General features: G+C 33.9%; 1 protein-coding gene across 1 annotated transcript; it reads right to left on the reverse strand.

Moving 5' to 3' along the window:
- Positions 1 to 449: 449 nt before the first annotated feature.
- Positions 450 to 11,127, reverse strand: LOC120331048 (proton-coupled zinc antiporter SLC30A1-like). The gene is made up of 9 exons (XM_039398069.2): positions 10,829 to 11,127; positions 10,053 to 10,231; positions 9,059 to 9,188; positions 8,630 to 8,766; positions 8,425 to 8,538; positions 5,581 to 5,738; positions 4,836 to 4,965; positions 3,626 to 3,772; positions 450 to 1,419 (listed from the first exon to the last, which is right to left on the reverse strand). Exons 1-9 carry the CDS (start codon positions 11,037 to 11,039, stop codon positions 1,213 to 1,215), a joined length of 1,413 nt encoding a protein of 470 aa, XP_039254003.2. The 5' UTR covers positions 11,040 to 11,127; the 3' UTR covers positions 450 to 1,212.
- Between the last annotated feature and the right edge of the window lie 1,340 nt (positions 11,128 to 12,467).

Below are 12,467 nucleotides of genomic sequence, written 5' to 3' on the forward strand. Positions count from 1 at the left end.
GGAGGCTCCCCAAGATTTTGTAACCGAAATATGAAATTTATATTTTTGAAAATTAAAGACCCATCCACCCAATTTGTTACCATTTGTTCATTCAATATTTTTTTTATTATTATTTGATGTCCGCCAAACTTTACTGATAAAACCGCTTACGATAACCACTCTTCCACACACCTACAATTCGAAAAGCTTGGTATGACACCAATTAATCATTTACCCTGCAGCACTTTTCAGACGGAACAAACCATCGGAGGTAGACGGGAAATTTTCAAGGTTTTCCATATGCTAAAATTTTTGTTACTAAAAGTTATTTTCACAGACTTAGGAAATTATTATCGGAGTCGAACTTAAATTTTTTACAACCCGGAATTCGGGAGTTGATTATAAATTTTCCTTGGCTACCTCAGCAAAGACCCCACCTTGAAATTAGTTGAACACATCAACACGAGCAGTTGTTGCAGACATGAAGATATATTGAAATAAGTAGCATGATACCAAAAAAGGGCACATATTTGATTTCAAATGTTAGATATAGGCAAGAAGTGTAAAAATTCGTAACATCACCGTCTTGGAAATTATTGCTCACAAAACAATTTAAGTAACTATTTGATATTTATCAAGCTTCTATTTCAATTTTACTAAATATGAAAAAAATGACGCTCTAATATTTTGTTTTCTAGTTATAAATATTATGTAATTTCACAAGCAGCGTAGAAAAAAAAAATTAAAAATCGAAGAAATTGATAGATTGCCTCGCAAGTATAATGATAAATTTTGCTTTGGATGGGATGTACAACGTAACAAAAAGTAACTAATGTATAATATAATGCCGGAACGAAAAGTAACTAATTTTTTATATGATGCCGGGATCAACTGATGCAGTGAATAAACGCGCGAATATGTACATCATAGTCTGGCGAAAGGTCGCAATACACAGTAATAAATTTCATTGTGGATCGTGAAAATCTTCAGACTATGCCTGACTTGAAAGGACTAATGTGCAAATACCTTTTAAACGAACTACAAACCGACTGCAGTACAAAGTTTGGAAAATAAATCACTGCAAAACGTCAACTCTCATTTCCACTATGGTAGTAATACTGCAATTGATACTATTTGAGGTATCACCAAGGCAGACGCGCAACGAGATGACTCACAAAAAAATGTCAGTTAATAGACGACGTACAAAAAATAAATCTTAACACAGTAAACGCTTCAAGCTGATGGACCTTTCTCGGTTGTGTTGTTTTCTTCTGGTTTGAAATCAATTTCTGATGATGGTTCGGTTACTTGTCCTTGTGATAAAACAACTTCGTTTTCGTCAACAATGGCAAGCGTAGAGGAACTCGCAATATTTGAAGGTGCCATAGTCAACGTCGTTTGCTCCATCACTCTTGTATCATTGGCAGAAGGTTTTCTGTCCTGAAAGTGAAGATTGTCGTTGAGGTAAATGAGGGATAAATATATGGGAATAACGGGGCATTAAAAAGGTTCTTAAATATAGCAGTGCTGTGAAGTCAGTGAGCCACAAAATTTTGACTCGATTCAAGCCCATAATTTCGTGACATTTCGATAACTTGACATATTATGCAAGCCTTCGACCGAAATCCGGCCTTAAATCCGGGGATCCAAAATTTCGACTCCGGATCCGGCTCCAATAAGACATGACAAATATCTAGCTCAATAGCCTTATTAAATTCGCCGCGAGCTTATTGAAGGCAATTGTTCAAATGAACAAGGAAAATCCAAACAAAATCGGCCATTTCCTCAACTACGACTACTTTAGAACATCCGTACTATAAAAATATATCGCAATAGTGTAGTCTGTTGCAACAACTGACAAGTAATATCCCGTTTACTTTGTTTGCATAGCTGGCAGTATCGTTATCTAATGCAAATTAAACCTCCGGTTGAATCAGTTGAATTCGCTTGAACCAGCCATTCCTAACAAAAGTAGGCGGGAGCAAAACACGTGGCCATGCATGGTCAGTGGTTACGAAATGTACATGTCAAAACGCTACACAATCAGTTTTATAAAATGAGTCGAAATATTCAAATTCCTATTATTCGATTTTCCAGTCTATTGATTTTAGAAAAAATACATTTAGTTTCACAATATGACCACTAAGGCTTTCTATATTTGAAAATACAGTTATACCTCGGTGGTTGAACCACTCGATAACCGAATAATTCAGTAGTTGACTAATAAATTCTTGCCACAAATGCTGTGGCACTCAAATGAAAATTCGGTGACGGAATGAATACCCGATCGCGTCGCCGAGTGAGATGACGCCGGAACCGCTCATTTCGGATGCCTCTTGACCATTTATGTTTAAATATATGGAGAAGGAGGCGTAGTCCTAAACGATGTAGTACGGGTATGCAATCTTTCACTGTAGACTACCGACACGACAATCGTCACGACTAACGCGAAAGCGCAATCGCCTCAAATTACGCAATTTTTGATGGCGTCATCGCACGCAATAAACGAATCTCATAGAACCCACAGAATTTTTTTCAAAACATACTGTAACTGATACAAAAAAATTTATATAATTATCTTTATTATGTTTAATCTTCATTGTGTACACATTCAAATAATTATGTCCTTCAGATGCACGTTTTGTTAGTAATCCGGGTATATTTTGGAACGAATCAAAATAATTACCATTGTCGAATGATCACGTTTGTTCGGTTACGCAACGCGATAGACGGATGGATGAAAATAGGCCATGTTGAAAGCGTGAAGGCTCGCGACATTTGATATTATTTGCACACGACACCAGACTTTGACACGAGTGTCGCACGCAGCGGCGGATTGCGTAATAATAGGAAAGATTGCCCATGTATTCATTACTAATGAGTGGGACACGAATGTACAAACAAGTTGATAGATTTACAATGACACAGTTATCAGGGATGAGTGAACTGGGCAAACCTCTGCTTTTAATATGGAGCAGAAAATTTGCTTGCATACCTGCGATTTTAATCATTTAGGCAGTACGGAATCCTATTAAGGCCATTATAAAACAACTATATGCAGTGTATTCACAATCAATAAAAACTTGGTTCCTGTTATTAGTGTAATAAATTGCCATGTTTGAATTTGATAACATATATAATATTCTTTAGCGTTTTCGATACCCAACACTTTCACCTACAAACTAGTTTACTAGTTTCACAACTATCATTTTGATTACAAATTTCAATCCAACCCCAAAGTAGCTAATTTCAAAGTAGTTTCAATCCAAAGTAGTAATAGCTAATTTTAGTCTTGTATATCCCGGCTTTTTAAGAACTATAACTGGATTAAAATCCTGAGAAGACAAAATACCCATGGAGTTTATTGATTCCTATCTGGTTTTGAGGAACCACAACTAAAACTGACAAATAGCTAGCCAAACCACGAAAAAAATATCTAACATAGTTGAAAATAATGTCTTAAGAATTGTTAAAATTTCAGTTGTTGGGTCATCTTTGACATAGTTCCGATTAACCACAAGAAAACGGAGTCTGAGCTCTGGGAAACCCATTATAAAGAAACTGCCAACATTCATACAGTATAGTTCGAAATCATAGACATACCTAATTAATAATAGAAAATTTTTTAAAAACAAATCCAACTTACCAATTTTGGTTTATCTGGAGGGCAGCAAGTTTTAGCAATACAACTTTCCCCACACACTAACTGACAAGGGAGCTCGTCCTCGGAAAAAGAAAATTCGGGTTGAACTGTGCATGAGTGTATGCCTTCATCGTGGAGAGACGCTTTAATCTGAAAAGAAATAATAAAATTGACATGGAGAGCATGGAATTTAAAAAAAAAAAAAAATGACAGGCTCAATTTCTGAAAAATAGTAGAACTAATTTTCCTTTTTTGAAAAGACGCTCAAAAATACCTTCCCAAATTTCATGCCTTGTATAATTCTAACTAAGCAACTATAAGGATAACTCCTAACCATACCAAATATTTCATAACAATAAAAAAAACTTTTATCCCAATTCCCAACTGTTTAGAAGCATTACATGTTAAAGCTGCGTCAAAAACACCTATGGTGTATGAACACAGAAAATTTGACAATTTAAATTTCATTTTATAAGATGTTTTGTTTTGCTGCTCTTTGACCTTTGGAACGATTCCCTTCTATATATATTAGAAAGCCTTTCAAGTGCAAATAGGCCAATCTCTTCATAAGATAGCGTAAACAACTATTATCCTCTTGCCTTCAGGCAAATATTGATTGCACGTATATCTCAGCCAGTTGTGCAATGTCTAAATAAATTGAAATACATATTCGTAAGCTGCCACTTTGTTTACGGCTTGTGTTATTGAGTTAACAGGCACTCATTCAGGAGTGAATCTATATTTTAGCTAAGCCACAGACAATCTTTGAAATATAAAAGACTACTGTAACCATATAAAAGAATTGTGATGCTGCATTACGCAACAGTAAATGCGGACTCACAAGATCACGAGACTAGCTCATGGCAAAGTTCTTGGAAAAACCCTGCACAAATTGCTTTATCTGGAGGGTACAACAAGGGTGGATGTTTTTTTCATGCACTGATGAGCCTGAAAGCTTCTTACAGTCAGCAATTCGGGAACACTAGGCCATATCTTATTCTCACACGGAGGATTTACATTTTCTGCTAAAATTGAATAACTATGCTGCATTGATATAATGAGTAAGTCAGTTTGAGAGATTGGCAATTGAAACAATGCTGGTATTTTCTCAGCAAAGTGCATAAAGCTTGTTGAATAAACCCCATGCTTCATAAAAAACGTTTCGTTAAATATAAATTGAACCATTAAATTCCTTATATAATATGATATATACCTTTTGCACGAGTCTTTCATAGGTTTCTGCATCAGCACACTGCACATGAACTGTAGCTACTATTTTGTCACCTGTTAATTGCCAGATATGTAGATCGTGTATTGCTTGAATTCCAGCAATTTGTTTGATTCTAAAACAAAAACAAAAAACATGTGAATATTGATTTTTGCACACTTGAATAAATCAATTTTCAATGACTTCTGTAAAATTGTAATATCCGCTATATTTTCAACTCAATTGCTGTGTCGAAATTTCATTTTAAAGGAAGATATCCAAAATCAAGTAACTTGAGTTAAGTTATTATTAATGGAATTATTGACTATGGTTTTAATTCTTACACCTTCACTCTGAACAAGGCTCAAGACAAGCAGCCACTGATAGGCATTAAGATACTGTTTTCCTGGAAGAACTGAAATCTTTCAGGTTGGGCAATTGTCTACTTCATTTTATCACACTTTAGATAAATTTTGACGCTTTCCACTCTAAACGAAGCCCAGTATTAGCAGCTACTACTGGAAGTGCCACTACTTTTTGAAATGCTGTGATCTTTTCAGTTTCGCTTTGTCATCATAATTGAGTTTAAAATATTGAACAAAAAAAATGTTTGGCTATTCGCCTACCATTCATTGAAAAAACATTCATTCTTTATTTCTAACACACAGACTAAAGTATTATAGCTTCACAAAAATACATTTGTTATGTTCAAATGTTCCATTAGTAAAACATATAATTTACAAATACTAACTTGTTTCTGATTGATTCCAACTTGATATGTTTTGGAACAGTTTCAAGTAAGATCATACTTGATTGCTTGAATAAAGGAATTGTGGTGAAAACCATGATGCAGACAAGTATTAAACTCATCGTAGGGTCCATATATAAAGTCCATGGGTTTGTTTCTGCCTGTGAAAAATATAAACAAATTTGTCATGCACCATATGTTATTCTAAAAATTTGCTTCAAGCAAGGGAAATTCAAAACAAATCAAATATTTGAATGCAATCAAAATTGGTTACATTTAGCATGACAAATGTTGACTTTAATAAGAATAGTTTAAAACAATTTCTAAAAAATTTGTTCAAATTCCATGTTGAATTATTCAAAATATATTATGTCTATTCAATAACATGATTGAAGTCTCTAAACATAAGGTTTTGTTAGACACAGACGAAGTATGACCCCACATATAATGATTTGTTTTCCGTTTGAAAACTTGGAAGATGAAATAGATTAAAGTACGATACCCTAAAAATTACACAAAGCGGAAGAGTAGTGAGATAAACGAACCAGGAAACCTATCAACTCGAGATGGATGAGTGATGAATCATCCAGCCGTAAATAGAAACCAAATAATTGAATAAATGCTAATAACCAATTATACTGACAGAATGCCAGCTCATCAACCTAAGATAAATTGCAATTGCAACAAATATTATCGGAAAACTGAAATGTTATAAAACTCACAAGAATACCAAATTCTATTTGAAAATTTCAAAAATGGTGTTTTGAATTTATGAATAATTTATAGCATCTGCACACGCCCTCAGAAATTGAGTCTAGGTAAAACCACAGAGCCACTCAGTCAGCATATTCACTCACACAAGACAAAGGAATTCTGTGATGTGTCAGCAGTCAGCACATCAATGAGCATGACCAATACACATAAACACAATAATAAATAGATATACAATGTGGGAAGTTATTTGAATAAATGTTCAAAGGATAAAAATTTTATCACAGACACTCACATGTACCACATTACCGCAATAACTGAGGCTCTCAAAATTTATTCTCCTTTAGACCTTCACAAATTTACAGTACAGAAAAGTGAATTCATGGATTGCGAAATTTAACTCCAAGGCAGGTCAAATTTACCTCAGTCACTTTTCATATAAATTTTTGGAACCAAGCGGAAAATTAAGCAACTTGCAGTAGAATATTAGCTAAAATGACGAGGTGTTACAAAAATACATTCTAGTTTATGTGCAATAAGACTTTTGAATTCCTCATATCAAATATTAAAACTATTACTAAAGGCCTAAACAAAGAAAGAAACTTTATGTGAAATTTTTATTTTGCTCGAGTAAACAGCACATAAATAGGAACAATAAGAAGCGTTGAGCAATAAAAGTCATTTACACAACTTGAAGAAACAAGTTCTTCCAGGAACATCAGACAGATGGTTCATGAGTAGGGTGATAACAAACAAAGACAGCTGGTAAATATTTAATTGAAACTTAGAAAGAAGGAACATGCCCTACATTTCACAGTTGATAATTTGCACAAGGTGATAAGTCATACAAGGAGCTAATTGATATGTCTGTCAAATTAGTCCGAATAATCAATACATGCTATTCAAGGAGAACTACAAATAAATATAAGGCTGTGCGCATCCAGCGGAACAAAAATTAATTAGACAATGTCAATATTTAACTAATTCAACAGTTTAACAATTTTGCAGAACCATTTAAAAACCACCAATTCTGTCTTGAAAGCAATTAATACTGGTCAATTTGATATGTTTGAATTTTTGCGAATAGTATTAATACAGCAAGTGGAAATAACTTTTTGTATGAGAACATATCGGTATAATGCAATAATATATTTGTGCTATATATGAAAACTTTTTGGTGGTCATACAAGTGTATGACTGAATCATATACATCATAGAGGAAATAGAACATACCGGTAAGTGAATAGATAGATCCTTTCATGTCATAACACTACGTTCTGAACAGCAAATTCTTTAGTTTGAAGTTGGTATCGGCATATGTAATGCACATAATGCAACAAAGACAAGCACCGTCAGTTTATAATATGAAATATTGAAAGACATTAAGGGTTTCAAAAAGAGAAATTGAATCGAAAAACTTGCCTTCCTAACACATTCTGAAAGACTGAATTGTAGACTTCGATATTGGATTTGGTTAAATAATGTGTAAGTACTGCTATTAGTCTGCCACTTACAAGCATAAAACACAAACAACTTCCTACACAACGATGAGGTCATATCTACAGTCATATGAAAGAGAAACAAGCTATACTTTATTATTACTTATCATCTTGAAACTTGGGAGCTATGTTCGAATTTATGGATCATCTGACTAATAGGATGACTGCAGTGTCAGCAAAATTTCAGACTAATGTCAAAAGAGTTGTATCAAATGTAATACAGAAATGTGCCGTGAACTAGAAATATCAGCAAAATATAGGTGAAATATCCAGCCCCTAAGACTTGAAAAAAAAAAAAAGCCTTCTAGGAACTTTCTCATCTTTACCTACTCAAGATTTGCAATCTATTATTCCAACTAACGGGTCCACCTCATGTCCAAAAATAAGTCATGGTTCATGTACAGTAAGACAGTGAATAAAACAATAACCAAAGTACAATACTTTCATTACCCCTATTACAAATCACTGTTCTAGCAGCAAACTTTGGTACCTCTTCAAAATAAATATACTTGATATTTCGTGGAAAGAGATTATGCTATTTTTCTTTATCTTTAAAATAACATAACAATTTCACCATTTTGTGTGATGAAGAAAATTAGGTGTATGTAAAAATTAAATAAAATTACACATTACTTACCGGAACAAGCCACAGAACTGTAGCGCTGATCATAACAATAACTGAACCAAGTGCATCACCAAGTACATGTAAAAAAACTGCTCTCATGTTCAGATGCTGCTCTTCAGTTACAGCCTAAAAATGAAATTTTCATTTAATACATGTAACATTGAATTGAAAAATACCTCGCTTAGATAAAATTGATTAAAAAAACGATAATACCAACCTTTTTCTTTGGTGAGTCTGTGTCTGATTCCTTATCTGAATCTTTGTTATGGCCATGACCATGGCCATGATCGTGCGAATGACCATGTGAATGAGATCCAAACATGATCAAACCAAATATGTTGATAAGTAAACCTCCTGTGAAATAAGAATAGCTTGTTAATAAATCTGGTAATATTTGACTGTAATTACAAGAAAGCCATAGGCAAACATATGGACACAAAAAGTCAAATGTAAAAATGGAAATATTTGGGGTAAAATATTGGGTCTCAAATAATAGGCCTAAAAAAACAAGTAATAGCCTCCTATGGACTTTTTTAATTTCAAGTAGAAAATTTGAAAGATTATTCGAATGTTGCTTAGAATACCGATTCTTATCACAACAATAACCCCAAGAATTCCAACATGACTTTGAAAACATGTATCCTACCTCCTCCAACAGCAAGTACGAGCTTTGGTGAATCCACATGTTCAGGTTTAGTAAATTTTTGTACTGCTTCCAATGTTATAGAAATACACAGTGCGAGAAGAAATGTTGAGTTGATGAGAGCACCTAAGATCTAATGAACATGAATTATATATTCTTAGAGTATGAAGTCAAAAATTACGAATTTTATTAATGGTGATATTCGAAACCAGAATTCACAACAGAAAATCAATAAGCATCGAGTTTGCTAAGCATCCTTGATTGACAATTAATTAGGTAAGGCATCACTGAAGTTTTTATTGTCAAAATTTGATTTTTTGTGGTTGAGAGTCAAAATTGTTTCAATTTCTTTCATTTGCAATATCTGAAGTGCTATATATATATTTTTTTTATATTCAATCAATACTGTGACATGATTGCTTGAAAACATTTGAACCCCAAGGGTCAAAACAAAAGCCTCGATGACTTTCACCCATCTAGCAAACTGACCCCTATGCAGTGTTTATATACTAGTTAGTGTTGATGTTGTTTTGTGAAAATAAATCTCTCTCATAATATATTACCTCAGAGTCAAAGTCAATTTTTAAACGGCCCAGAATTTAGAGTCCACAGCCTTAGTTGGAAAATCTATATTGACTGATCAAAATTGACCACAAAAATATGTAAACATCAATATGCAAACATAATAAATTAATCCATATCATGAAATTGATTTCTACTACAATTCTAAATGAAATCACAAATATAAGCCACTGATAAACAAACGGAACCCAATTTCAAAATCAATAAAGCATTACATGCTTAATTTGTATGATAGCCTATACTATAAAAACATTCATTACAATTAATTCAGATTTATTTGTAATGATAAATTGCAGAAATTAAATAGACAAGTCAAACATATACTACTGATATATGTGTTGTATACAGAATTGATGTTTTATAAAACCCCATTCTGTTATTCCCGATTCACAAACTCCATAAATTGTCAACATACCTCAAATCGAACCCAACCAAAAGTATTAAAATATGGCTCTTTAGAAGGCCATGGACGGAACGGATCTCTTGCAGTTCTTCGACTCATTCTTACAGCTACAAGAGCAACTATTAATGATAAAGCATCAGACAACATATGAAAAGAGTCGGCAACCAGCGTCAAGCTGTTTGTAATATGACCTGGAATGAAAAATATAACAATTAGTCCACTATGGATTTCAGGTATACTTCAAAATCAGATAAAATCTCTATGCTAATAGGGTTAAAGGTCGTGTGATGATTTATTGTCAGAAAAAGAAGAAAATCTCTGATGCAGTGTTCAACATGGTGTAAGTAAGGAAATGAAGTTTTTAAGCTGAAATCAATTCCATTTTGGTCATATGTCATTCTTTCACTGTGATTTATTGTCAGAAAAAAATCTTTGACACAGTGTTTAAGATGGTGTGAGGAAATGTGGTTTTTTAAGCCGCGATCAATACCATTTTGGTCATATGTCATTCTTTTCTATTATACCAAAAACATTCAGAATAATTCAATACAAACTGAAATACAATTATGATGGGAAACCGGATATCTCGAAAAAAAAATAATTAGAACAGTGATATTCAAATCTAAAATAAATTGCAAAATAAAATTTTAGGACAATATCTAATTGCATACAGATATAACTATTCTCGATTATTTTACCTATACTATTTTTGATTCCTTATGCTAGTCATTATCAGCCTCTAGCCACATTTAATTAAAATTCATTGAAAATCAATAAATCATACTCACCCACAATTAATTCAGTAAAAAAGTATCCTATAATAAGAATCAACATTGAAACAAGTCTGCCAGTTTTGGACTTTAATAATTTTTTGCACAATCCACCCCCTTCATCATAAGTTCTATATAAAACAGCATCTTCTCCACCACTGTCTTCGCCACTGTGTCCATCTACCATAAGTCGACGTTGTTGTTCTTGTTCTTTTCCATTTTGGGCCATATCAACTTTCTTTTAATGATTTAACTTTCGTGCCAATGGTATAATAGAGATAGAAGTTTGAAAAATAGACAAAATAGATATAAGTTTTAAGTACAATTCCAAATAGTCTTTTGGTCTCTATATTAATACAGTAATAGCTTTATGATTGAAATAAATCAGTGAATAGTATTGCTGGATTACCAGAGCCAATGATGAAATATGGAGACACTGTTCTGCTGTTTACTGTTTAGCCGTTGCCTACAAGCAACTCACAGTATTCAGATATTCATAAATTGACATTGAAAAATCACTATAACTGTAAATTGGTTTGGGTCTAGCTGTCCAGCGAAGTAATCGTTGTGACTCCTTAAAATAACGCCAAACCAAAATGTGATGTTGGGCGAAATTACTGCGAAACTGATAGAATAGCGCCAAACAGAATTGTAATGTGAAATTTTTCTGTTTTTCAAGAAAGTCTTTTTGGTGAGGAGGATAGGATAGGATTTACATATTTATCCCGGGGGAGAGGAAAGCCGATAAGACGGCTTATCCATATGGCGAACCACGGCCTCTCATCCGGTTACCATTCCAAGTCGGGTATGGGATTAGTTTTTTACTGTATTGTTTGTTTTTTTCGGAAGCATGGACTTGGTGGTGGAGGAAGCCGTAACCGACCAGCGGTTACGTGAACCACCCAACGACGGCGAGGAGTCAAGGAGTCAGTCAGGAGTGATACCGGTATCTGGAAATTCATAACTCAGTAACTGTATCTCTCTGTCTCTAGTACCGGTAATGGTACAGCCATATCGGTATCTCTGATAGTTCAGACTAGGCTGTCATCTCTCTCAATAATCAGATAATAAAATACAGAAATATACCGGTACGGCTAACTTCACCGCAATCACCGGTACCGGTAGGTACCCTAGTAATACAGGTATATAATACGTCCATCCTGCTATCGCGCTGACCCTACTGACAGATAGTTTATTTCGAAAACTTCATAATAACTGCCTTAAATACTCAAAATGATGGATTATTATTACAAGCCCTTGTCCAATTGCGTGGTACCGGTATATATTTTTATACAGTATATATTTATCTAAACGTTTGCTGACGCACCGTCCTTCAATGACTGACGAAATTCGGTTAGTGATACAAGAAACCCTTGCGTTACAAGATACGATAGGTTAGAGCAAATATGTGAAAAAGGTTCTCCTTCGAAAAGAACGCAACACGACATAACGGAAAACGGCAAGTTCGAAAACAATATTTGGAGTACGGAAATAATTACTATACATTTTCATTTTCGGTAAACAATTTGGAGAAAATCACTCAACTTGACTGTTCCTTTATCGGAACTATATCGTTATAATTGTACACAGCAAAATGTTGAGAGTCAATACAATAATGAAGCGCATATGCTTCGCTTTGAAGATGACGGCTTTGTTC

The sequence above is a fragment of the Styela clava genome, chromosome 6 (assembly GCF_964204865.1).
Source record: "Styela clava chromosome 6, kaStyClav1.hap1.2, whole genome shotgun sequence".
In the NCBI taxonomy this organism is placed as follows: domain Eukaryota; kingdom Metazoa; phylum Chordata; class Ascidiacea; order Stolidobranchia; family Styelidae; genus Styela; species Styela clava.

Excerpts from the sequence above, each read along its gene's own strand:
- LOC120331048 (XM_039398069.2), bottom strand. The coding sequence starts at position 11,039 with ATGGCCCAAAATGGAAAAGAACAAGAACAACAACGTCGACTTATGGTA. Across the intron at positions 4,966-5,580 it reads TTGGAATCAATCAGAAACAA|AATCAAACAAATTGCTGGAA; the intron begins GTTAGTATTTGT and ends TTTTTGTTTTAG. Across the intron at positions 1,420-3,625 it reads CTCCAGATAAACCAAAATTG|GACAGAAAACCTTCTGCCAA; the intron begins GTAAGTTGGATT and ends CTTCACTTTCAG.